Below are 22,650 nucleotides of genomic sequence, written 5' to 3'. Positions count from 1 at the left end.
AAAAAAATATGAAACATTTTTCCCTGTTAATTCCAAAAAAATATTTCACATTTCTCTTTATACTCTATGGACCCCTAACCTTTTGAAAATAGAAATTCTACGATTAGAAAATATTAAATACGTTAAAAGCGACTTTAATGTAATTTCGATGTTAGCGAATCGCACGCGCGGAGATTTAGTAATTTACAACAGAAAAATTGTTCATCTCGCGAAGAGAAATTCATATCTTATTAACATACACTTTTGAAGCATGATTCTCCCCTTATCCCTTCTGTAATTTAAATTACTCGAATATGCATCGCGGAAAAATGGAAATTTTTGGAGATTTCGAAAAAAGCGATTATTCTCTCGTTAGGTCAGCTTTAACAGTCCAGTTAAAAATGAAATTCGTTGTCTGGTTAATATAGTCAGAAACGATGTTCTCTCTTCCACGACGAAAAATTATATTCATACGAACCAAGCAAATTTAAATTAAACATGTTATATGGAAATAAGAGAAAATTTTTCCAGAAGATTATACGGAATGATTTCTATATTAATGCTGTATTACACACTTGTGTGACTAATAATGTGACACTCCGAAATAATGTGGTTTAATAGTAATACAAATACAATTTGATCAATCGTAGAGCTGTGTTCGATCCTCAATTTCTGATGCACTAACAACTAAATCATGATTCTTCTGTGAGAATCCTTTCTGAACTATACAATAACACTGAATTATTTTATACGAGTGTTTAAATAATTGGAAGATGTTCATATATTTCAGAAGTTAAAAATATACATACATATTAATGCGTATATAATATAGTCGCTATCAAAAATTAAATTATATTATCCATCTATTTCTAAGTGGAGGTTCTGCCATTGAATTTTCAGAACCATTGAGTCCAAGGTCTGCAGTTTCACACTGTTACCATTTCAATCAGAACACAGTGCCAAATATTATTCACATTCTTCACGTGAGCCATCGTGGACCAACGTACTCAATCGCGCTCTATGATTGACCATGATTGTACCGACGACCATTAGTATAAATGAAGCCTAATAGTTAGTGAACAGAGAAATGTAACAAGCAATAACGTGTCTACACCGTGTTCGCGGAAACTCTTATCAAATCACCAAGAAATCGTCTCATTACCGTCGATAATGATACTGCTAACGCGAAAAGGAAATGTTCATTAAGAAGTACGATATTTTAATTAAAGTAGACGTAAGAATGTATATTTTATATATTAAAATTGAGTCCGCTGCAACCCTCTCTTTTCTTAAAACTCTAATGTGTGTATTTAGGGAAACACTATACTAAATTTTCTTGAGCATGTGCCTATACTCAATCAATATTTCAACAAAGATACCCAATGCTCGAGCGCGACTATCAATTAAATATTTCGAGTAGGTACATAAATAACATGGGGCGTCAATGGTAATTTCTAATCATTCTCTTGCATTTCTTATTTTTTCACTAAATATCTTGCCTCTCTTCCCTTTTGGAGTCCCAGATATGTACAGTTCTATATATTCAGCGCTTAATATACACCTTTGTACACGTAAAAAATACGTATTATTTCGCTTGTGGTCGTTCCGATAAAGTCGGTGGTTCGCTGTGCCAAGATACTCATAATTGAGGATCAACTATCTTTATTAACCGAGTGTACACTCACTGCAGAGATACTTGTCCCTGTCACAACCGCATTATATCCATTTGCATCATTTTCTTTGATTCTAGAAAACTACTGTAATAATTATTGTTCGATACTGTCATCGCAGATGCCCTTCCTTTTCAAAACATCTTCTCGTCGAGAATGATATGTTCGGCCATCCGAAATGCGTAGGTCACCGAACAAATAGATAAACTGTTTGAAATTAATGGAGCAAATGAAATTAATCTGATTCCATTGCCATCCACAAATTTTCCTTTCGGGTTTTCCATCCCTTGACGCGCTCTATCGTCTAAATGATGATTAAAATCGAACTTTGATACATAAGAATAAAGAAGACGATTAAAAAGTTGAATAATTAATTCAGATAGTTACATCAATTCAACACGGTCTGATTTTTTTTAATATCGTAAAAATATAAATTTCATTTAACATTAACACTTGAAACTGTTCACATTTTTTTCTGAAAGTAACTATTGCACAATCGATAAATAGATATCTCGGGGAATTGAGAACCACTGTTCTGGGTGGAGCTCGATTAATTGCGTGATATGAATAATTTCGCGGTATATGAAATGCAACCGTAACCAGTGGCAGTTCTCCACGAATCTATAACATAATTAGTCTAGAAAATAATTATACCAATTAATTTCTACAATGTACGATAATTAATGTAATCAACTTAATTAAAACACCGTATCAACAATTTTAATCAACAAACTGTTAAATAAATAAATAAGATTTCTTGGAAATCATAATTGTTATGAAATTTAGTTTATGATTAGACAAAAAATGGAGTTCCAAGTGAATACTCGTCTATCGCTGGCATAATATTATGTATGTAGGTATATTTGTGCTGAGAATTAAAGCATTTCATTCGCTCGAAGTAAACGAGGACTAACACGTCTCTCTATTCTCAGCGTTTATCTTTATTCACGCCGACAGAGAAGAATAATTCCCAACATCACAAAGTGAATCGAGTTTTAAGCGCGTCAAGATACAATTCTACGTCCGTTCTTATCACGGCAAACACCAAAACTCACAATTCTTTTGTAGTATATTTGAATGAAACTTTGAATCTGGGTCAAGATAATCGGAAGAAAATCGCAGCAAATATGTCCTCAACTTTAAACTCGCTACGTAAAAGTTATCTGTCATGCGATTGTCTATCCAAAAAGGGATCTCAAAAGGGTTAATCCATCTAATCGTGAATTTGAACATCAAATTTTAAAAGAAGTGAATCATGAAGACGTCAAACTCGATACATACATATACCTACATATAGCGAACCTTTCAGCCCTTTGATCAAAATTTAGCAAAATTCGGAACAACCTCGAAAGAGTCTTTTGAGGGAAGGATGCTCCTAAAGCTTCTTCAATATTTATCATTGCCTCGTTATCACATCTATGCTTTCGTATGAATGAAAAAATAAAACTTTCTGAAACGTGACTCCTAAGCCTGTGGTACGAAGGGTTAATTTTACTCTCTCGATGGCGATGCACCACGTCATCGCCTGTTGGCTATGAAATGCCTCGTTTGCTCGAGGATAACATCGTTATCGAGAACTTTCATCGAAGAAGGAAGGCGTCGCGTCGTTTCCTAAAGACGACACCTCACTAACTGCGATCAGCATCGCTGCCACTTCAGACATAACTCTTTCGATTTAATCAGTGTCGTTCAGATCTCTTTCAAATATTATTACTATTGTTAATAAAGTATAGTATTAAGGAAAAAATATTTTACTATCTTTTGGCTCTACATTAAAACCTGAATATGCGACATTTTTCTCGGTTTAAATTATCATAGAACACCCGTTGCGCTATTTAAACACGCCTACGTTTTATTTAAATCACAGAGAACGAATGAATCAACGATGAGAAGCTTCCATACTAGGACGAAAATCGTCTGAAAGATTGAACTCCTCTAATCGCGTCACATTCCTTAAAGTCCCTCCTCGAGGCGTAATCCCCCGGTTAAGCGTGACATTTCATCACCTACAGATTACATCGTACCTTTCCCTATCCCTGGTGGTCCATGTTCGCTGTCTTCGACGTTCCCGGAGGCCGAGTGTCGTCGTCGCGTCGCCGTAGATCCCCGTTGCAGAAACTAGAGCGCTTTGAAGAGGGCGAACAAGCCAAGCAACCAGATGGTTCCTTGCTCCTCGATCCTCGACGATCCAGCGGCGATGATCAGATCCGGACCGGTCCACTCCGCGTCCGAATCGTCCAGGCACTCGAACTCGCAGCAACGCTCGCCTACCCGAAACCTCTTGCATTTCTGTGGCAGAGAAGATCAATTGCCAATCAATTGCCATTCAACGACGCTTCAACGCTCTGGGAATCCAGGCCGCGTGGAATAGAATCGGATGGAGAAATATGACGGAAGGACAGAGAGGATCGAGCGGGAGTATGGAATGCGAGAGACAATCGATGACGACTAGATGAATTTCTTTTTATTGGAAAGGTGCCTCCTATGAATGATAATTTGTAGGAACTTTTCGAAATTGCTTCGAGCCATATTTCATTGGATTTATGGAATTTTAAAGACAGTTGTAAGAGCTGTATAAATGGAAATGCAGATGCGATGGAAGTTAATAGGGCGAAGTATATACCTATTTCCTTCAAGTTTATAGACATCTTCAGCTATAGGAGAAGAGATCCAAGAAGTCCAGAATAATAACTCATACTACGAATGGAAGATATAGTTCTACCCATGTATTGCATATACTAAAGCACGATCAAATATAGAAGTGTAGACCTTGAAGAGAAGAAATATTGACTACTCGTCAATGGCTTGAATTGGAGCGACCGCTGTAAAAGATTCATTGTAAACGGAATCTGGAAGAATCAATCACATCTCTCTTCATCAGTGTATTTACACGCCCATTCACCGATGCTTGCTCGACACACATTATTGCAGAGGCGAAATATCGATGTCGAGTCGCTCGAGTCCAAGAGCATGTTTTCAGGCCGTCGGATCCTCAAGAGAGGAGTCGAGAGGCAACCCATATCGACACCTACAAATACTTGGCTCGAAGCCTGCACTTCACTTTACGCTGTAACGCGGTATTCAGCCAGGGATACCCAGGCCACGGTGGATTGTCAGAGTCCATGAAAGAATAAAATAAAAATGTACGGAACGAATCAAGCTATGGACGCTGGCGCGCCACGGGAATTCCTACTTTCAGCGACTCATGTCCCTATTCCCCACCCCGAAAAAGACACAGACAATTCCTCTCGATGCTGCTCTGCAGTTCGCGCAACTCGTCCGCAGTGGCCTCCGTATCTCATTGTGCCTTTAATCGCTGTCAACTCCATGAAAATAGTTACAAATTGATCTCCCCTGTCCCCTAGAGGAATTCGAGTGCCTTCTACACGTTGCGTACAGAAGAAAATCGTAGATATACAAATTTAGAGACTATGTTTTAGAACATAGTTAAACATATTATCACGTTCAGAGCCCTTTCACCCACTCATGGATCAGGGAAAGCTAAACAATGATTTTTCTCTTAGTAATCCTGTGAAACTTGTACTGACTTCTTGAATATACGGATAAATGAGTATTCTTTTGGTGAACTGTGATCATATTTAAGTTTATATCGCGTTCGGGACGGCGTGACGCATCGATGAGTCATGGGGTAATGCTTTTTCTATGCCCCGTATATTTAGCTGCTATCCTGAAGGTGACATTTTTTAGTAGATTACTTTATAATTGACTTGATTTCAGCGAAAATTGCGTAGAGCCGCAATATCACGTTCTATTTTCGTTGAAACTGGCACGGAAAGACTCAAGTAAGAATACGGCTGAACAAAATCGGCCAGCGCCGTGGATATCGTGCAAATATCACGGGTTTTGCGTCGACACGGAGGCACACGCAACGGTCTAGTCTCGTTTTCTCGTAAACGGTCCAAAGATATTGTAATTGCCGACGAAATTAGCATAAAACTCGTCGCATGCGAGCCAGTAGGGACCGCTGGCCTGAATATCGAGGAACGGGAACAGGGCGCGTGCCACGTGATTCGAGGCGTTTAGGCGGAAGTTAACGATTGCAAGCAGCCGAGATATGAGCTAACGTTAGGGTGCCGCGGCTAGGCTTAACAGAGAGATCTGTGTCACTTTTTTCTCTGGATGAAAAAAGTCTGCTGCAGAAGCAAACCATGAGCATGATTTTTTATAAACTGGAATTAGTTTTGTAGCAGGTGCTCATTTTTTTAACTTCTAGTATTTTTAATGAATTTGTGATCGTGAGTTGTTTGAACTGATACTTATGTAAAGACTGTCTTACAGACTATACAAATTTTTTATACATTTTTTAAATTACAATGTACAATTTTTCAAATTACAATGTTGTATCTAATGTATTGTAAAAACTGAATTTTTCTTCAATATGAATGTTACACTTTACCTGACAACTTACTAAAATCCGCGTGTGCGCCATATCGATCTTACACGTTTTCCACGCAAACACGGGGAACTGCGTCTCAAACTCGATTCCCGTCTACCAATCGTGTTCATGTTTCGACGACAATCATTTTGAGTGACGAGTGATGAAATTGCGTACCCTTCTATTACGTACATATAATCTTTTAACTGAAAACAGAATTCGAGCATCGACTTGATTGAGAAATGGGAAACTCTTTGGAAGTACAAAGCATTTATACAAATTTTCCGCAGTATTTGTTAAAATCGATACCACGTTATTTAACTTTGACCTTTGCTACATGATTTCCTGCGAATTTTTCCACAAAAATAATGATATAAACATAAAGTTTCATTTAAAATCTTCGATTGCAAACAAATTAGAATTCAAATAAAATTTGAATGTGGCAATCAAATTTTGAAAAGAACTTTTTTAGATATTTACAAGATTTCAAAAAATACCACTTTTGTATAAATATCGAGACACTTCCTGTTCGCGACGAAAGCTCAGAAAATCTGCTAGTTATAGAAACACGAAAAGAAATCTTGTTAAGGACTTAGTCATGTCACATTAAGTGAAAATTCAATAAAGCGATTATTGGTCGTGTCACCGAGGGCGCCAATCGTGTTACGACAATTCGTAAATAAGTTAGATTTCTATTTACAGAAACATCGATAGAGACGCCAAAGCTTCTCGGTCAGGAAAGCTTCTTTAATTGGTCTCCGAAGAAAATAAGCTTACACCGTAATGGCTGATTACTGCTTAAAGAAGGGAATTTGTATTTGGGTCAAATCGTTTATTCGTAGATATACAATGATTTCTTCTCACAGTTTCTCTAGTAAAACTAATCGACAGATGCACTTGTTAAGTGATTTGTGAAAAATGATTAAAAAGCAATTAATACAAAATAACATATCAGTGAAAAGACAAAGAGCCCTTTAATCTTTCATTTATTAATTAAATGTTTACAAGGAGATTCAAAGGTTTCGCAATTCTAATTAACATTTATTAAGCAATCGAAAATGTTGACTCTGCTGGACCTTTTCACCATTTCAAACTCCAGACTTCATTTCCCCCGCTTTCAGTTTGAATCTCCGCGTCTGAAAGCCTTTCATGGCCAGAAATTAAAAGGACTTTGCAATCTCACTTTTATAATTTAAATGGAACGCTTAAAATGGGCATAAGTGTAACACGATTAAAGTAAACCATCCGAAATTAAAGATATTCTCTTTGTAAAATTGATAACCTGGAATGCAAAATCTAAACTTTCAAATTACACAGAAAAACAGGACATCCATTTGCAAGTTTTCTCGAAACACGGTTTCCATTTTCGCAGCCGGGAACATGATATTTTGAATAATTACATACAAGCATGTTTTTGATCGAGGCTAAAAGCCGCTCGCAGCACGAAACGGCGAAACATTTCGTCTCTGACAAATGTTCTGTGCGATTGAAGATAATTTTTAATAAACGAGGCGTGTAAGGAAGTTATGGCTCCTTCAGGAAACGTTCGTTCGTCCATTAAAGTGTAAAATGCAAACCAGCCAAGTTTGTCAAGTGGCCCTTTGATGAATGGAGAAGTTAGGCAATGGAAATAATCTGATGATATATGTATGGCGGAAACCAAAGTAGATTTTAACCTACCTCCTTTATATACAAATTTAGTAGGAAGTACATCTAAATTAATTCTAATAACACTGCAACTGCGTTTGAATATCTACCTCGTATTTATTACACAAACATAAAATACATTTTGCTGTTCAAGTTACTACTTTCGCAGGAGCCAATAGATTCGATTTACTTGCGCGAAATTCGAATGGAGAAAATTGAAATGCAAAATCCACGCGTGAGCGCGACACTTTAGATAGAAAGTTTGATAGCTAGATTACTTTTATTGATTTCGAGGAAAGCTTTCGCAGGTACCACCCCATGTGTTTTTGTGGAAAAGAAGAGATCGTTTCTGTTTGGTAACGAAACTAGCTCAATAAATACACTCGCATGAAGAAATGCCAATGCGCACCTAAGAAAAATGCAACAGTCTTGCTGCACGATGCACCACTTACAATTGTTTTAATTCTAATGAAATCTATTTATATATTTCCTCAAATATTTGAAACCATTCGAATTTCTTAGAAAGATCATTTATCAATCAAGTTCTTTGGATAGGAGCTTTGCTCGAAGTTAACTCGCTCTTCTATTACTGAATCATTAATATGACCGAATTCCCTTGCTGTTCATGAATATCACATAAGGATTCCGAAGAAACAGCGTATATATCAATAGAACCTTGTACCTACTATTCTATTAAAGGGAATTGCCAGAAACGGAAACACTTAAGTATAATCGGCGCAGGCGTAATTCGAAGACGTTCGAACGATAATGCAATTTTCTGTAAGCAGTAATTAATTTCTGAAAGGAACTCATTACTCAGTCTACGAGTAATGACAAAAAAGTAGTAAATTTGACTCTTGGTAGTATAACACACAACATCAGATAGAATATTTTGGAGTAAATCTGCATCCTAAAACCAATTATAGTATCTGCCGAGCACACACACGTAGAAACATCTATAGATTTTGCTAATGTTACTTTGACGGATTCAATTTATCCTTAAGTAAGAATAGTCTTGCATAACTATTACCAAAGTCAGGCTGGCTTAATTCGTAATTCAATTAAATTGTCCAGCAATCTCGCAAAGCCAAAGAGCTGAAGAGTCGTTGAGTATTTAAAGACAAGATGCTGGCTTTCTTTCCTCTGTGACGAAAAACGAGTAATTGACCCGTTAATTTCGAGATATTTTTAGGACAATCTCGACTCGATGCTGCGGAGCAATCCTACCGAACGGGGCGTCAACGATTCGGAATTTCATTCGTGAAAGCGAGCTCATTAAAATCATTTACACCAGCCGCATCCGTGTCGCGTAATCGATTATGCGCTTCGATGCGGTGCAATTTCGTCACGCTCCAAGCAACATTTTTTTCTCTTTCCCCTTTTTTCCCTCGCCCTTCGACATACATGCATACACCATTTACTATATATTCCCGTTGAACATCTCGACAAATAAAAGGCGACAACAGGCAACGAAATATTCCAAAATCAGAACGTTCAAATTGTACTTGGTAAAAAATGAAAAATGATTATTGAAATGTAGCATTCCATTCACAGGTTCTAAAATATTACTAATACGAAAATAGTATTGTACACATCATTTTCTCTGTTCCTTCTCTTTATTGTGTTTATTTACACTTTTTTTTTTAATTTTACATGCAAAACCTGTGAAGCCTTTTTAGTTTGAAGATCGTAGAACTCAGAAAACGTGATTAAACGAAAGATGATGAGAATTTAAGAGAACGTAAAAGAAAGGTAGATGTAAATAATAAATGGTTAACCCAGTTCTCAGTCATACGTACATATCGATCCTTCTTAATAACTTTGGTACTCCAATTATTATAAAATATTCTCACGAACAGTTTAAGTAAACGAGTAAACGGAAAAACTCTTATACGTGCATAGGGATACCGTTTTTGAATCTTTCGGTAATCATATTTATAAATTTTTATATAAAAAGTAATTTTCCGAGAAAATAATCCATTTTAAGACTTACAATAAAGGACAGCTTTCGTTAATATAACCACCTTAAACATTTTCATCGCTTTAGAAAAGCTGTAAAGCTGAATGAATTATATCCTAGTTTAGAACTCCCTGTATATGAACTTTATTCGATGCAACGATTTAATAACGCGAACGAAATTCCGCTCTAAAGTTACGCGACTTTCAAGTAGTCTCGAGGTTTCCCTCAGGATACGTGGGTCATGAAATCCTGTTGTTTCCCGTTCGTGGTTGAGAAAAATGTTAGGAAAGAGCAGGATAGGATTCAGTACTTGTTCATGCGAATATACTTACATAGGGTGGCGTGCAATAGATGGCTTGACACCACATTGGTTCCGAATGGTAGCAAACACAGAGACTGCAAACCGCAGGACCTGGCACATACAGGAGACCGTGTCGGACGGTGCCACCCTGGAAGTCTGTACAATTCTCCTCCAAGGCACCTGAAACGATCCAGGTTTAACATCGCTCGGTCACCGTCGATTCTACGGATGTATAACACACGTCGTAACTGTGGGAGCGACCAAGTGGCAACTTCCATTCGATTCTTTTACGGAGCCAAAGTTGACGCGAGGTGAAGTCACCTACTCTGGCTTTTGATAAAGTAAAAGTTTCTACATTGAGCTTCAATACACCCTAACTATGGAACGATCAAATGACAAGTATCAGAATACTTTAAACTCGCGCAGTATCAGGAAAGTTGGAAAGTTGATCAATTTAATCACTAGGTCGTTGTAGCAGCTAATTATTGCAATTATCACGAACTGGGTTTTTCAAAACTTTTGATGCATGAGTGCTAGTAATCGTCGACTATAAAAATTAAAAAAGAATTGCAAACTAAGAATCAAGTTTAAAAATGATGAAACTTAGAAAAACATTTCATTTGCTTTAGAAAATTTCTACTGAATCTACACTCTACACTCTACGCGATCGCGAATTGGAGTTCGTACCAATTTCATGTCGTATCGATTCTACTCACTCGTTCTCGAGGGAAGCAGAAGAACGGCGAACAAGCAGAAAATCCAAGCGAGGATCTTCGAGTGGAGAAAACTCGAAGATCTCTTCATGGTTCTCGATCGTCGTCGACAAAAGGACGAAGCTAGCGAATATTCTTCGAGGTAAGAATGGAGGAACACGGACTATTCCAACAACCTCCGTCTACGCACTGCAGCCTGGAGCATCGTATCTACGACAGAAAATCAGAATAACACGTTTTTGTAACTGTTGGATTCATATCGCGTGGGATTCTCATGATTGATCTTAACGCGGAATAATTGTCTTACGTCGTACACGACCTTAACCATTTGATTGTCTGTGAATTACTCAAATCAGTGCTCAAATTCTTCTGAGGCTAAATTGATACTAATATAAGAGCTACAAAACTATTTTATATTAATTGCAGCATTTGCTTCTTTGTAATATGCGTTATATTCCATGAACAATGACTATGAACTATTTCATGCACGTACACATATGTACTATGTACATCCGTAAATTTACAACTAGAAAGGGTAAAGGTTATTCCTGATTAATTAATCGCATGAAGTGACGTAGCTTCAATCTAGAAATGAATTTATAATCAACCTAACTTTATCGCCCACACTTGATTGCAATAAATATGAATAAATCTTCGTTCCATACTCTGTAATCTATAGTTATCTTAACGTTGCTGCTTCACTATTCCAAGTACCGAATAGTAGGTACACCGAAACATCAATACCTTCAAGTAGGCACAACTCTATTCCAACCGAATGACACTTGAATATCGACTTAACTTTCGGATTGATAAGTGCACACTGAACTCGTTACAGTTCTAAATCGGTAACTTTCCTTCATCGCGAAATGCTTCGCGTAAAATCAACAGAGAGGAAATGTTTCGCGGGAGTTGCTCCAGTAGCAAATTGCAGACACATTTAATATGTAGCTACGCATTTGCAGTTGTTTTCGTAGCGTCACGTGCACGGTTACTTACCACACTTTTGCCGATGACATCCACCGCACGAAATAATTCAACAGACAGTAAACGCGACATTTTGCCTTCAAGCGATGCAGCTAGAGCATCGATGCAGATACAGCAACTAATTTAATGAAATATTTAAGAAAGAATGGATCATCCAATATTAGCTGTTTGCATTATTTTTAGACCAACATGCCCTCGTTACGACATAGGTTAAACAAACGCCGTTTCTCTTTTCTTTCACTACTGTACCTTCCTATTCATCGTTGTAACCCGAGCAAATCGATTGAACAAACTGTTCAAAAGACTTAGCTTCACTGACCGATTAGATCTTCATAAAAATAAAATATGTTTTTCTGACTTTTGAACTGACAAAACTAAAGATATAGTTTCAGTGGAATAAAACCCTGAATATGCTCTACAGAAAGTATCAAAACAAATTTATCTTTTCATTCGATCAATCGTCATAGAATTTTTCCAACAAGAGAAAAAAACAGAAGTCAAATGTTATATGTCACAAAAAACGCAACGTGTTATATATCATGTTATTTTAGCAGAATAAAAGAATAAAAGGAACAAATTTTATAATTTCTTTATCTAGCGTGTTATATTATGTAGTGTAGACGCAATTTTTTACACAAAATGTAGTAACAGATGTTTTTGCGATTCCTTGAAAGATATACAAGAAGCTTTGCTTCTTTCATCGTAAAAGATGCAGAATAATATTAGGAGCGCTCAAAAGCTTCCAGTGTTCACAAACAATGCGAAAGTATAGATAAGAAGTAACAAAATAGAGGTACATAGTCCAAAGATCTTTTTTTACTTTACGAATTATATACACAAAAAACTCTCCAAAGAAATCGCATTTAGCCACTCGTTTTCATCTTCCTCGAAGCATTTTTGTTGAAGATTCTGACGCAAGCCGGATTTAAGACGTACATACAATTCTTTAGCTACTTTTAAGAATCTGTTTCAAAGATTTCTCTCTTACCATTTCCTCGCTTACCGTTTAAGTGCATGATTAAATACCTTGAATTATGATTTGAATTCAGACAATTTAATTAACTTTTTTTTTTTTTTTTTTTTTAAATAAGTTTAATGCAAGAATCTTGGAAGAATGTTTCTGAAGAACTCATGTTCGTTTACTAAAATTGATTCGCAAAACAGATGCAGAAACACAACGTGCTTGTGGACAACTTACCGAAGTCGTAGGTGTTACGCTAACATTTACATAACACTATAAATCCTATAAATGTTGGCAAAAATTCTTGTAAAACTATCGATATGCGATAACATGCTGACATAAACGTTAATGCGATATTGCGTGCGAACTTGAACATTTCTGAACGAGAAGTATACATTGAACTAGTGCGGATGTTTCAAATATGCTGCATAACTGTCATTTAGAGCCAGCTAACATAAGTAATTATGTTCTATTATTGTGTCATATATAAAAATAGTTATTACAATATTGATAGGCTATTTTAAAACTTCGCACGTCGACAATATCATATATGGAATAGTGGATCACCAACCTCGTTTTATTTTTGCACCACATTGATAATACCTACTGCTAAAGCTAAACCTGGAATGAAAACTGATATTTATTTCTGTTTAACCAACGTCAGTACGCTAATGAAATGTCGCAGAGTCACTTAATTAGAATGAAAGTATTAGGTAAGAAATTTAACAGGGTTTATCTTCCTATGATTTTGCATATGTTTTCATAAAATACTTTCTTCTAAATTTTAAATTTTACTATCCTTATAGTAAAAAAGTACCATATCCATTTACGCACATAAATTGTTATTAATCCTTCGTTTCATTCAAGACTATCAAAGGATCTTGCAAAGACAATAACCCCTATATGATCGATAAACTACCCCTTAGCACAATATAAATTACTCTGGGGGAATAGGAACGCGCTGGAAATTGCCGGCAATCGTTGATCTATCGTTTCATTAAAAAATGGAATTACATGACGCCAAGTTCGTTCGCGTACACGCACAGAAGAAGTCATGCTACCTAAGGGACAAATTCAACTTTAATATTGAACGACAATAATTCCCATAATGGGGATAGATCATAGACCTACTTTGTGAGCATCGCGTTTTAATTTGAAACATTTCTTCAACCCTTTTGAAAAACGTTTGTCTAGTGACTCAGAAGATACCTTGTATAAAACTAACTGGAACGAGCGAGTGCTTTGAACTTAAAAGGGTGGTCACAGTTCGTACACTCGGTTTGATACCCTGTTGAGCAGGACATCATAGGCTCGCGTGATTGCAGTCGTCTCTTCTATTATTCACATATTGCACGTTCACAGCGCAAGTTTGTCTATAATCGACTGACATTATTTGCCGTTAGCTTTAGACGTAATTATGTTGGCACACTTATTGAATATCGCCTTGTTTTCAATAACAAAAAATTAAAATTAAAAATTTCGATCCAAAACACACTATCTTGAATATTGTTTAACTTGCTTGTAGTATCTTGGAAACAAAATTCTTAACCCAAATAATTGACCTCGATACTGGAATTTTGAGAGGCTGACGTCAATGCCAATACTGTCATGGCAGTGCTTTAACTTACGGAAATAATTGCGGTCAAAAACCACCTATTGAAGAAATTCATTGGAAAAGTTATTATATAAACAGGAAGGAAGTTATGACACCTTTTGTAAATTCTAATTATTTCTCACTTTCCATCTGCCAAAGTGAGCTACAGTCTACGGTAAACTACTATTATTACTTGATTAACTAGTTCACATACTACGTTAATTGCCTGTTCCAACAAAGTTCATAGGACACGACAAAATCTATTACTGAGAAGTATTTTATTTTACAGGAAATCTATGGGCAATCAAAATATTTCTTGATTAAATTCTGAACGGATTAATTAAAGAATTCTCTAATTAGAAACATTCACAATTTTCAAACAAATAAAACATTTCCAATTGCGGACATCTAACCTTAGTATAAATTGAACACGATTACTAATAAAGGCTAACTTCTGTCGCGAGTAATTCCTATGTCTGACATATGTAAAACTGCATCACTGAACCGTGGCTGGCACTCAGTGATTAAGGTCGATCATTTAGCGACACTAATTCACTGCGACAATGAGCGGTAGGTCGAAAATTTAATTGGTATCGTAATTGATATCATTATTATGGAATAATATTAGAGCATGTGTGACTTTTCCTTCCAACAAGTAAAATTAATATAAATTCAATATAAATTGAAAGAAAATGGAAAAATAGAAAGAAAATAAGTAAACGAGATATTTGTCAAAAGAATACATAGAAACAGGTGCTACTTTTTTATTGTTTGAATCAGGAGCCACCGAATGTTGCAAACATTAAATACTTAATAAGTTTGCAGATCTCAGTAAATCCACGCGTTATCAGTGAATGCTCGAAAACGTGCATCCTTTCCTCGGCCTTTCATCTTTTCCTAATTCTTTTAATTGCCGTCACAGACACTTACCTCGACTTAACTTCGGCACTGTTCAAAAAAGTACTAATAAAAAATCTATCCCACAAAACACGTAACATTCGCGTCAGCAAAGTGAATCATTAATAACAAACATTCATATTTTCTCAACGCGACTAACATACTTGATTATTACTGATTCTCAAAAACTTGATTGAAGCGCATTAAAGAAGCTAGGAAAGAAACAAGTGCAAGTTACCTCGCAAGTGCATCACGCTGACGCGTCATTCATCCCTCGTGTATCAGGGTCCATGTGTCGAAGCCACTCTTCCAAAAGCAAGGAGCGATCTTTTGGCGCGAAAAAACGAGGAAACGCAAGGACGTGCCTGAATTTCGAAAAACGCTGTCACGGAAAGTGAAGCAATAGCTTTGAACGTGATTGGGAGATAAGTTGATCGTAGGCCGGCTGTCACGAGAGAGCTCGCGACGTGAAAGAGGAGGAACGACGCGGCTCTGTGACACGATGCGCTCGATGAGCAAACAGCAACTGACTGAAGTGAACTCTGTCGCAGTGAGCATGGGCCGCGTTCGCGGGTCGATCGAACACGTTCTGCGCCTCTCCTCGGCACGGCGTCAAAGCCAGCCCCGACGGCTGCAACGCACCGGTGCAGCCGATGCACCTGCAACCACCGGGCTATTCGCCTCCCCGCCGAAACTTGAGATATCGCCGCGGTAGCAATATGTACTGTGCGCGGGATTCTCCGAGAAACCGCGCGGTAACACTTTGTGCGTATCTTACACATGTACATATACATACAGAAATGTAAAGAAGTCTGAAAGAATCAAATACATCGGCCGGACACCCGCAAGGACAGTGTCACAACTTGAGAAACTCGATTTTTTCATTTTCTGATTTAAATTCATGAAGAGGTTTCGTAATTATCCTTCTATTGATTGCTAAGACTGTATTAGCTGTACTTCGACAGCAATAGAAAGAATTCGAATGCAATCAATTTTATGTGAATTAGAAAATTCTAAAAATTGTCCAATAACAAGAAACGATTGTCAAAAGGTAAATATGAATAAAAAATAGGAACATGAATTTGACCATTGTTTCTGAATTTTAATTTTTATCGCTTCTCCTGAAAAATTTAGATACCTTTTTAAGTTGAAACACGTTTTTCACGGGTGTGTGATATGGTAGTTAGTGGTAGCTAAAATTTGTATGCAGATGCAAATTATAGAATCATAAAACGACTTGTCTTATGGTTATTAATCTGTTTTGAATTTAATAGTTTCATGCTTGGAAATTCATGCTTAATGAATGACATTAAGTCTATGAATTTGAATACTCCGTTATTCCATGGAAACTTTGGCGTGTATAAACGATAATAAATTAAATGAAAGTTGACGACAAAATATTCGGAACAGAAATAGAATACGGTGCAACAATTTTAACCGGTCGTCACTAACCAGCGGTGACGGTAATAATTTAATACTCGGACAACATACATTCATTCATGTAGACGCATTGTATCAAATATTAGTGAACGTGGTCAAAACCGTATTAAATTTCGATGTCAAATTGTTCTTACATACTTGATCTATAATTTATAAACTTTGCTTCTTGTTAGTTCAGCAAAAATTAAATACAAAATGATGTAAATATACTTTAACATCTATGTTTTATGATTAACTATTCTACAAAACATTTATCACAATGAGTTTTTATTGGTTTAGAAACTTCTGATTCAGTACAACCAAAACCACATCGATAAGGAGACAATTGTTGTGTAACAAAAATCGTATTATTACATTCGAAGCAGTAACATGAAAAGTGCTGCGGATGCAATCTCCGATGCACGGAAGATAGATACTGCAGAATGTCAGTCAGTAGATGGAAGGTTGCCAATTCGTCGAGAGATTGCCGCAAAAGTTTAAGATTTTCACTACTATCTCGATGAAGAACTTCCACGGATGGCTCTTGAAACGCGATCTTCTCTTCATCCGTTTCTAATACTATCATGTCGAGATACTTGTTTATGATTAAGGTTCACAAACACCTGTATCAGGATATCAGAGAACATTCACCTTTTCATATTCTGTCACCGATTGCTTCTAAAAATGGTTTTCTATTCTAAAAATAGTTAGTTGTGCAATTTGTGCACAATAAAAACGTTAAAATTATAAATTGCGTTCTTAGTAAAATCGAACTATTTGCTGGAGATTTATAAGTAGAAAAAGAAAATTTCACACAAGAAACGTAATTGAGAGAGGAAAGAGAAAATAAAGGAAAGAAAAGTGTTTCTGTTACAGTGAAACGGAGATATACGGGAGATGACATTCTCGCTAAAGCGTTAACAAAGCGACGAAGCAACTAGGGAAACCATTTTCGAGGAAAATAACGCTTAGGCTTTGAACGTGGAATGGGAATTCTACTGGAAACATCGTCTTGTCTTCCGGTAATATCGTTCTGAAGACTCCAAGAAGGCCCGAGGTTAGTTGAGATCCCCCGTGAGGTCCAACATTAAAGAGTGTCCGGAGGCTAAGTAAGTAGTTGCGTCGACAAAGAGTTTCAAAGACCGAAAGACGTCGACCTTACCCCGGATTCACACTAAGCGAATACGAATAAAAATATATCGTCGAAACTTTATCGTGGATGTTTGCGTCAGCAAAAGCATCATCTTGCCTTTTCCCTTTTACTCCTTTACTCTCTCCTTCCTGTTCTTATCAAAATTCTTTTTTAATACCATTCAGCAATATTGGAACAGCAAGGAAAGTGCGAACAGTATGAACAATTCCTGAGAAACAGAACATTCTTGCAAAAAATTGATCAAAAGTACAATAGTGGAGGTTCCACAACAATTCATATTTCTCCCCGTTTTTCAACGAAGAAGAACGAACCCTCTACGAAAACGTGACATCGAAATTACCATGGCAACGCCTAAATCAACGCCATGTTCTTTTTCAAACAAGCAATCGGCCGACAATCGACAGACACGGAAAGCTAAAGCACGCTTCAGTTATGCAGAAACTACTTAAGTAGAATTTTGCTTATTGACCGCAACATGTATAATAATCTAACACTTGAGGGAAGCTCAGTACACCATAATCTACGAGAAAAAGTAAGCGAAAAGCTTCAATCCTTTCATGAATGTTAATCTCTACATTTTTCCAAGTTCAAGTATGCATAATTTTGTAATAAATGGTACTATATTTAGAACTCTATGGAAACAAATGGAAACAGGTCTTTATTGAATGCTTATTCACTTGTGTATTGATTTTCTCTAATGAAAATCAATTAAAAAACAATGAATTCAATTCTTTTATTTTTTTACTTTTTACTTATTTATTTTTTATTATTTTTAAAAATCAGGATCAAAAACGAATCCAAGAGCGACGTCGACATCTACTTTACCTCATTGCAACATACCTACAAGATCATGGGTAAATAAATTTAAATTTTCACATTAAATTCATTAAAATTTTCCGTTTTAATTTCCATTTTATTTCTTTAGCCCCAATTTGTTCTTTTAAATTATTGCTTTTAATATGAAAATTAATGATTTTTTCTTTATAGATACTCAAGGTCTTCTGATATGCTTTCATCGGAAGCCCAATTATCCGATGATATTCAAATCTGCGATAATATCGATCTGGATATAATTCTTATGGAATATGATGCTTATTATTATACAAAATTTAACAGATACCCTGTTCTTTGTAAAAATGTAGTGTAAGCGAATACTATTAAATTAATAAATTCGTAATAATCGTAAATATCGTTACTATAAAACGAGCTTTATTTGCAAGCTTCTACATCTAATGAATAAAATGTTCTAGAACGAAATGTCCCACTAAAAAGCAGAACACACACGAAAGTAAAAACATGAGCAAAAATGACGCGGAAAAAGGAAAGAACGTACAGCAAACAAATTTCACATCCAAGGATAATATCAATCTTGCAATGACAATAACACCACTTTTATCTTCTGAAAGTGATAATCATCTTTCGATAAATGAGATACCTAAACGATCTATACGCTCGAACATATCAAAAATCATCGAAGATCTCTATCCAACGGATTCTGAATTACGAAAAATAGCCGACATAATCTCTAAAGTATGCATAAAAAGCTTTTAATTTTCAATAAGTAAAAAGATATTAATTTTCTTTTTCTCCACATACTTATTAAATTAATTCATACCTTTATACTGTTAAGTCTGAAATATATTTTACTGTAGGAAATTGTGTTGACAAATTTAAATGTACACTGGGATGATGTGATAGGACTCGATAAGTGCAAAGCCGCTGTAAGGGAGGCTGCAGTGTACCCTTTGAATTACCCAGTTTTTTTCCAAGGTAAATTCAGTCCTTGGCAGGGAATTCTACTTTATGGGCCACCCGGTACCGGTAAGATACAAATAGTTCCTTAGTATGCTTTTAAAGAGGAAAATAAAAGAGGTAAGAGAAATTCATGAATAGGTAAAACGATGTTGGCAAAGGCGGTAGCAACAGAATGCAATTGCACTTTCTTCAACATAACAGCCAGCTCGTTAGTCAGTAAATGGCGAGGGGACTCTGAAAAGTATATTCGTGTAAGTTGACTACGTTTCTTTGTCACGCTAATTCGTTGTTGAAAATAATTACACTTCGAATTAAACAGGTTCTTTTCGATCTTGCCTACTCTCAATCGCCGACTGTTATCTTTATTGATGAAATAGATTGGATTTCCACAACAGGGAATATTGACTCAGTATCCGAACCTGCAAGGAGATTTAGAGCAGAACTTCTTGCTAGATTGGATGGACTAGTATCCATAGAAAATTCAAATATTTTACTATTGGCTACTACTAACGTTCCTTGGTAAATATACGAAAAAATATCTGACATTCACTTCTAAACCAATCTATTACAAATGAAATTTTTGTTTGTTATATTCTAAAAAAAATACTTATGATATGCATCACTGTAAAGTTATTTAATGGAGAAGCTTTTTATTTAATAATAAAGTATTTACAGTTGTGACCCTATACTTACAGGACTATAGATGCGGCTTTATTAAGGCGCCTAGAAAAACGTATTTACGTAGAATTACCTAATTCCCACGCTCGACTCAGTATGTTCAACTACTATGTTTCTGATAAATTAAAAACCTCTAATAATATAGTGAAAATAGTCGAAGCTACAAAAGATTATTCTGGTGCTGACATAAAAATGCTTTGCAAAGAAGCATGGATATTGCAAATTTATCCAACTTGGAAACTCATTGAAAGTAAAAAGACATCTGTATTAGATGTGAATTACGAAATAACAGACATAGAATACTTGAAAACAGCACTTCAAAATATTAAACCATCAACCAAACATCTTCTCAAGAGATATGACAATTTCCATAAATGTTTAATTGGTGAATACAATGAAGAAAATAAAGAACAAAATCAAGAAAAAGCAAAAAGAGCAAATGCACAAGGGCAAGGTACAAGTGTTGCAAAAGTAGAAGGTATAATGAGTTTATTTTAAGTTAATTTAAAAACTAATTTCTAATTTAAAAAAATAAAAATTTAATAATTCTTCACTTTATAATAATAAACTTCGGCTTATGGTGAAGAGTTTAAGTTAATTGAAGCGAAGTTTGTGCAATTTGTTTTGTGTAAAAATATTATGATCTAACTACATAAGTAAAATTAATTAAATTTAATCACTACTCATAGAATAGTAATTGACAATAAGAAGATAAGCACAATAAATGTTTCTAAATAAATCTATTACTACTGAACTGTTATATGAAAATTGTATTATTTTTTAAGTAAAAAAAAAAAATTATACAATCAGCAATTTGTTCTCTTCTCCTGATTACTTCTTGTTTGTTTCAAGCCATGGTAATAACCTACGGAAGAACAATACCAACAATTAGAAATATAATTTTAATGAAACAAGTGTAAGATAATTACCTGTATGAAAACCGCTAATATACCATGACATTAGCATACTTGAAAGTGCATCTGCATCATTATCTGGAAGTCTAACAATCCTTGCTTAAATTTTTTGTTTTTATTTAATTAAAATTAATAACTACAACATATAAAAAGTTGAGTACCAAACCGACTAATGCAAAATTAAGTAACTCATGCTTACTTAGCCATTAGCTGTGGTGGTAAAGGAGGTGCAGGTGGTATCATATCTACCATTGAACTAAAGGATGTTCCAGGCATAAAATAATGCTTATATGGTTTTGTTTCTTCCGATTCACAATCCATTTTTTCTCCATTGAATTTTTTTGAGTTGACATTTGCACAAAAATTTGTTTCATCAGTTTCAGGATTCTTTTCTGCCAAAGCATTTTTTTGTTGAGCTATTTGACTTTGCAAACCTTCTGATTCTAAAAGAGAGCTCAATTCCACCTTTTCTGTATTACCATATCCTAAAACCATGGAAATAAATATCATTTGTTAGAAATCCATAGGATATTTACAAATTACTCTCAGATATTAATCTCAAATAATAATTGTTGAGGACAATTAATTCAAAAGCATTACCTACAAATTTCACAATACAAGTCCCACTATTCTCATAAATTTTTGATATTATAGCTTCATAAGTTTCTCCATCCTCTGAATATACTGCACGACAAGGAGAACCAACAATCCATTTCTAAGCATATAAATGTAAATCATGAACATCAGAATGAGTAATAAAAACAGAATCATCTTGAAACTTTTAATTTACAGGCACAAAACTACTTTTATATATAAAACTATTAATATTGTTACAACTAAGGACCTTATCTGGTTTGCTCACATGCCCAGACTGTTTAAAATTTTGTGATTTTTGGTTGGATAGCGGATTTTGTATTTCCATACCCATTCGCCTGGCAACTTCTTCTTTGGCCAAATTCACCGCTTTATCATATGCTTTTATTAATGCACTATCATCCCAAACATCTTCATTTTCTGGATTTGTGCTCTGACAGAAAGGAATACATATATAACATATATATATGTCAGTATTTCGAACTTTTTTATAATCAGAAATATAAGGACTTTTTACAAAATACTGTAAATATCAATGAGAAACATGCTGTTTACAAATTGTTTAACCTGAATATCAAGAACTTGAACATACATTTCCCCGAACGTAAAGAACATTGTCATCCGTCATTTTATTTGAATAATTTCATCTAAGTGAGTATGAAGATTTTTTTCTTAAAAATTTGATTTCTTACATCTCTTCAACTATGAATAATTGTAAACAATGGTAGTACTAACATTGCTGCCAACATATAACATAGAAAAATATATGTATAATGTTAGACCGAAATATAATATTAGAACACGTAGAAAAATCGTTCACATGAATTGAAAAGCTACAAAAAGTTGTATGTGTATGCATGAAAAAGATATTAGAGTGTAAAAGCTGTTCTTGTTGGTTTTTTTTTAAAACGAATGTCACAAAACTTGCGCTTGCGAGAACGGATCAACATACTTTGGTCCTCTTGTGGTAAGTTAAAGAAACGCTTGCACGTGCTGCTTTAATGGGTGACATTGTGACATACATCGCGTTTGTGT

At 35.4% G+C, this 22,650-nt stretch overlaps 3 protein-coding genes across 5 annotated transcripts; 1 reads left to right on the top strand and 2 right to left on the bottom strand.

Annotated features, from left to right (window-relative positions):
- Positions 1 to 2,130: 2,130 nt before the first annotated feature.
- Positions 2,131 to 15,478, bottom strand: LOC143177547 (uncharacterized). Of its 2 annotated transcripts, XR_013001591.1 has the most exons (5): positions 15,341 to 15,478; positions 10,670 to 10,876; positions 9,985 to 10,133; positions 3,674 to 3,938; positions 2,131 to 2,270 (listed from the first exon to the last, which is right to left on the bottom strand). XR_013001591.1 is itself a non-coding variant. In XM_076375519.1 (4 exons), exons 2-4 carry the CDS (start codon positions 10,755 to 10,757, stop codon positions 3,768 to 3,770), a joined length of 408 nt encoding a protein of 135 aa, XP_076231634.1. In that variant the 5' UTR covers positions 10,758 to 10,876; positions 15,341 to 15,478; the 3' UTR covers positions 3,476 to 3,767. The 2 variants fall into 2 exon arrangements, 1 of the variants encoding a protein (XP_076231634.1); XM_076375519.1 differs by lacking the exon at positions 2,131 to 2,270 and having other exon boundaries at positions 3,476 to 3,938.
- A 2,808-nt stretch (positions 15,479 to 18,286) lies between these two features.
- On the top strand, positions 18,287 to 20,622 carry LOC143177370 (katanin p60 ATPase-containing subunit A-like 2). Its single transcript, XM_076375244.1, has 7 exons — positions 18,287 to 18,528; positions 18,662 to 18,817; positions 18,925 to 19,204; positions 19,327 to 19,495; positions 19,568 to 19,680; positions 19,749 to 19,948; positions 20,125 to 20,622. Exons 1-7 carry the CDS (start codon positions 18,287 to 18,289, stop codon positions 20,603 to 20,605), a joined length of 1,641 nt encoding a protein of 546 aa, XP_076231359.1. The 3' UTR covers positions 20,606 to 20,622.
- Positions 20,525 to 22,509, bottom strand: Smn (survival motor neuron). 2 transcript variants are annotated; one of them, XM_076393282.1, is made up of 6 exons: positions 22,208 to 22,509; positions 21,884 to 22,048; positions 21,622 to 21,736; positions 21,221 to 21,506; positions 21,037 to 21,107; positions 20,525 to 20,972 (listed from the first exon to the last, which is right to left on the bottom strand). In XM_076393282.1, the coding sequence occupies exons 1-6, from the start codon at positions 22,241 to 22,243 to the stop codon at positions 20,914 to 20,916; spliced, it is 732 nt and encodes a 243-aa protein (XP_076249397.1). In that variant the 5' UTR covers positions 22,244 to 22,509; the 3' UTR covers positions 20,525 to 20,913. The 2 variants fall into 2 exon arrangements, with proteins under 2 accessions (XP_076249397.1, XP_076249396.1); XM_076393281.1 differs by having other exon boundaries at positions 20,530 to 20,972; positions 21,866 to 22,048; positions 22,208 to 22,497.
- Between the last annotated feature and the right edge of the window lie 141 nt (positions 22,510 to 22,650).

This window comes from Calliopsis andreniformis, chromosome 3, assembly GCF_051401765.1.
Source record: "Calliopsis andreniformis isolate RMS-2024a chromosome 3, iyCalAndr_principal, whole genome shotgun sequence".
NCBI classification, from domain to species: domain Eukaryota; kingdom Metazoa; phylum Arthropoda; class Insecta; order Hymenoptera; family Andrenidae; genus Calliopsis; species Calliopsis andreniformis.
This window is presented reverse-complemented; position numbering and strand designations above follow the sequence as displayed.

Coding starts and splice junctions, on each gene's coding strand:
- LOC143177547 (XM_076375519.1), bottom strand. CDS start 10,757: ATGAAGAGATCTTCGAGTTTTCTCCACTCGAAGATCCTCGCTTGGATT. Junction 10,134..10,669: donor TCTGCTTCCCTCGAGAACGA/GTGAGTAGAATC, acceptor GGATCGTTTCAG/GTGCCTTGGAGGAGAATTGT. Junction 3,939..9,984: donor TCTATTGCACGCCACCCTAT/GTAAGTATATTC, acceptor TCTCTGCCACAG/AAATGCAAGAGGTTTCGGGT.
- LOC143177370 (XM_076375244.1), top strand. CDS start 18,287: ATGGTACTATATTTAGAACTCTATGGAAACAAATGGAAACAGGTCTTT. Junction 18,818..18,924: donor GTTCTTTGTAAAAATGTAGT/GTAAGCGAATAC, acceptor AAAATGTTCTAG/AACGAAATGTCCCACTAAAA. Junction 19,949..20,124: donor GCTACTACTAACGTTCCTTG/GTAAATATACGA, acceptor CTATACTTACAG/GACTATAGATGCGGCTTTAT.
- Smn (XM_076393281.1), bottom strand. CDS start 22,243: ATGACGGATGACAATGTTCTTTACGTTCGGGGAAAT. Junction 22,049..22,207: donor TTCTTTACGTTCGGGGAAAT/GTATGTTCAAGT, acceptor CCTTTCTGTCAG/AGCACAAATCCAGAAAATGA. Junction 20,973..21,036: donor TATTAGCGGTTTTCATACAG/GTAATTATCTTA, acceptor GTTCTTCCGTAG/GTTATTACCATGGCTTGAAA.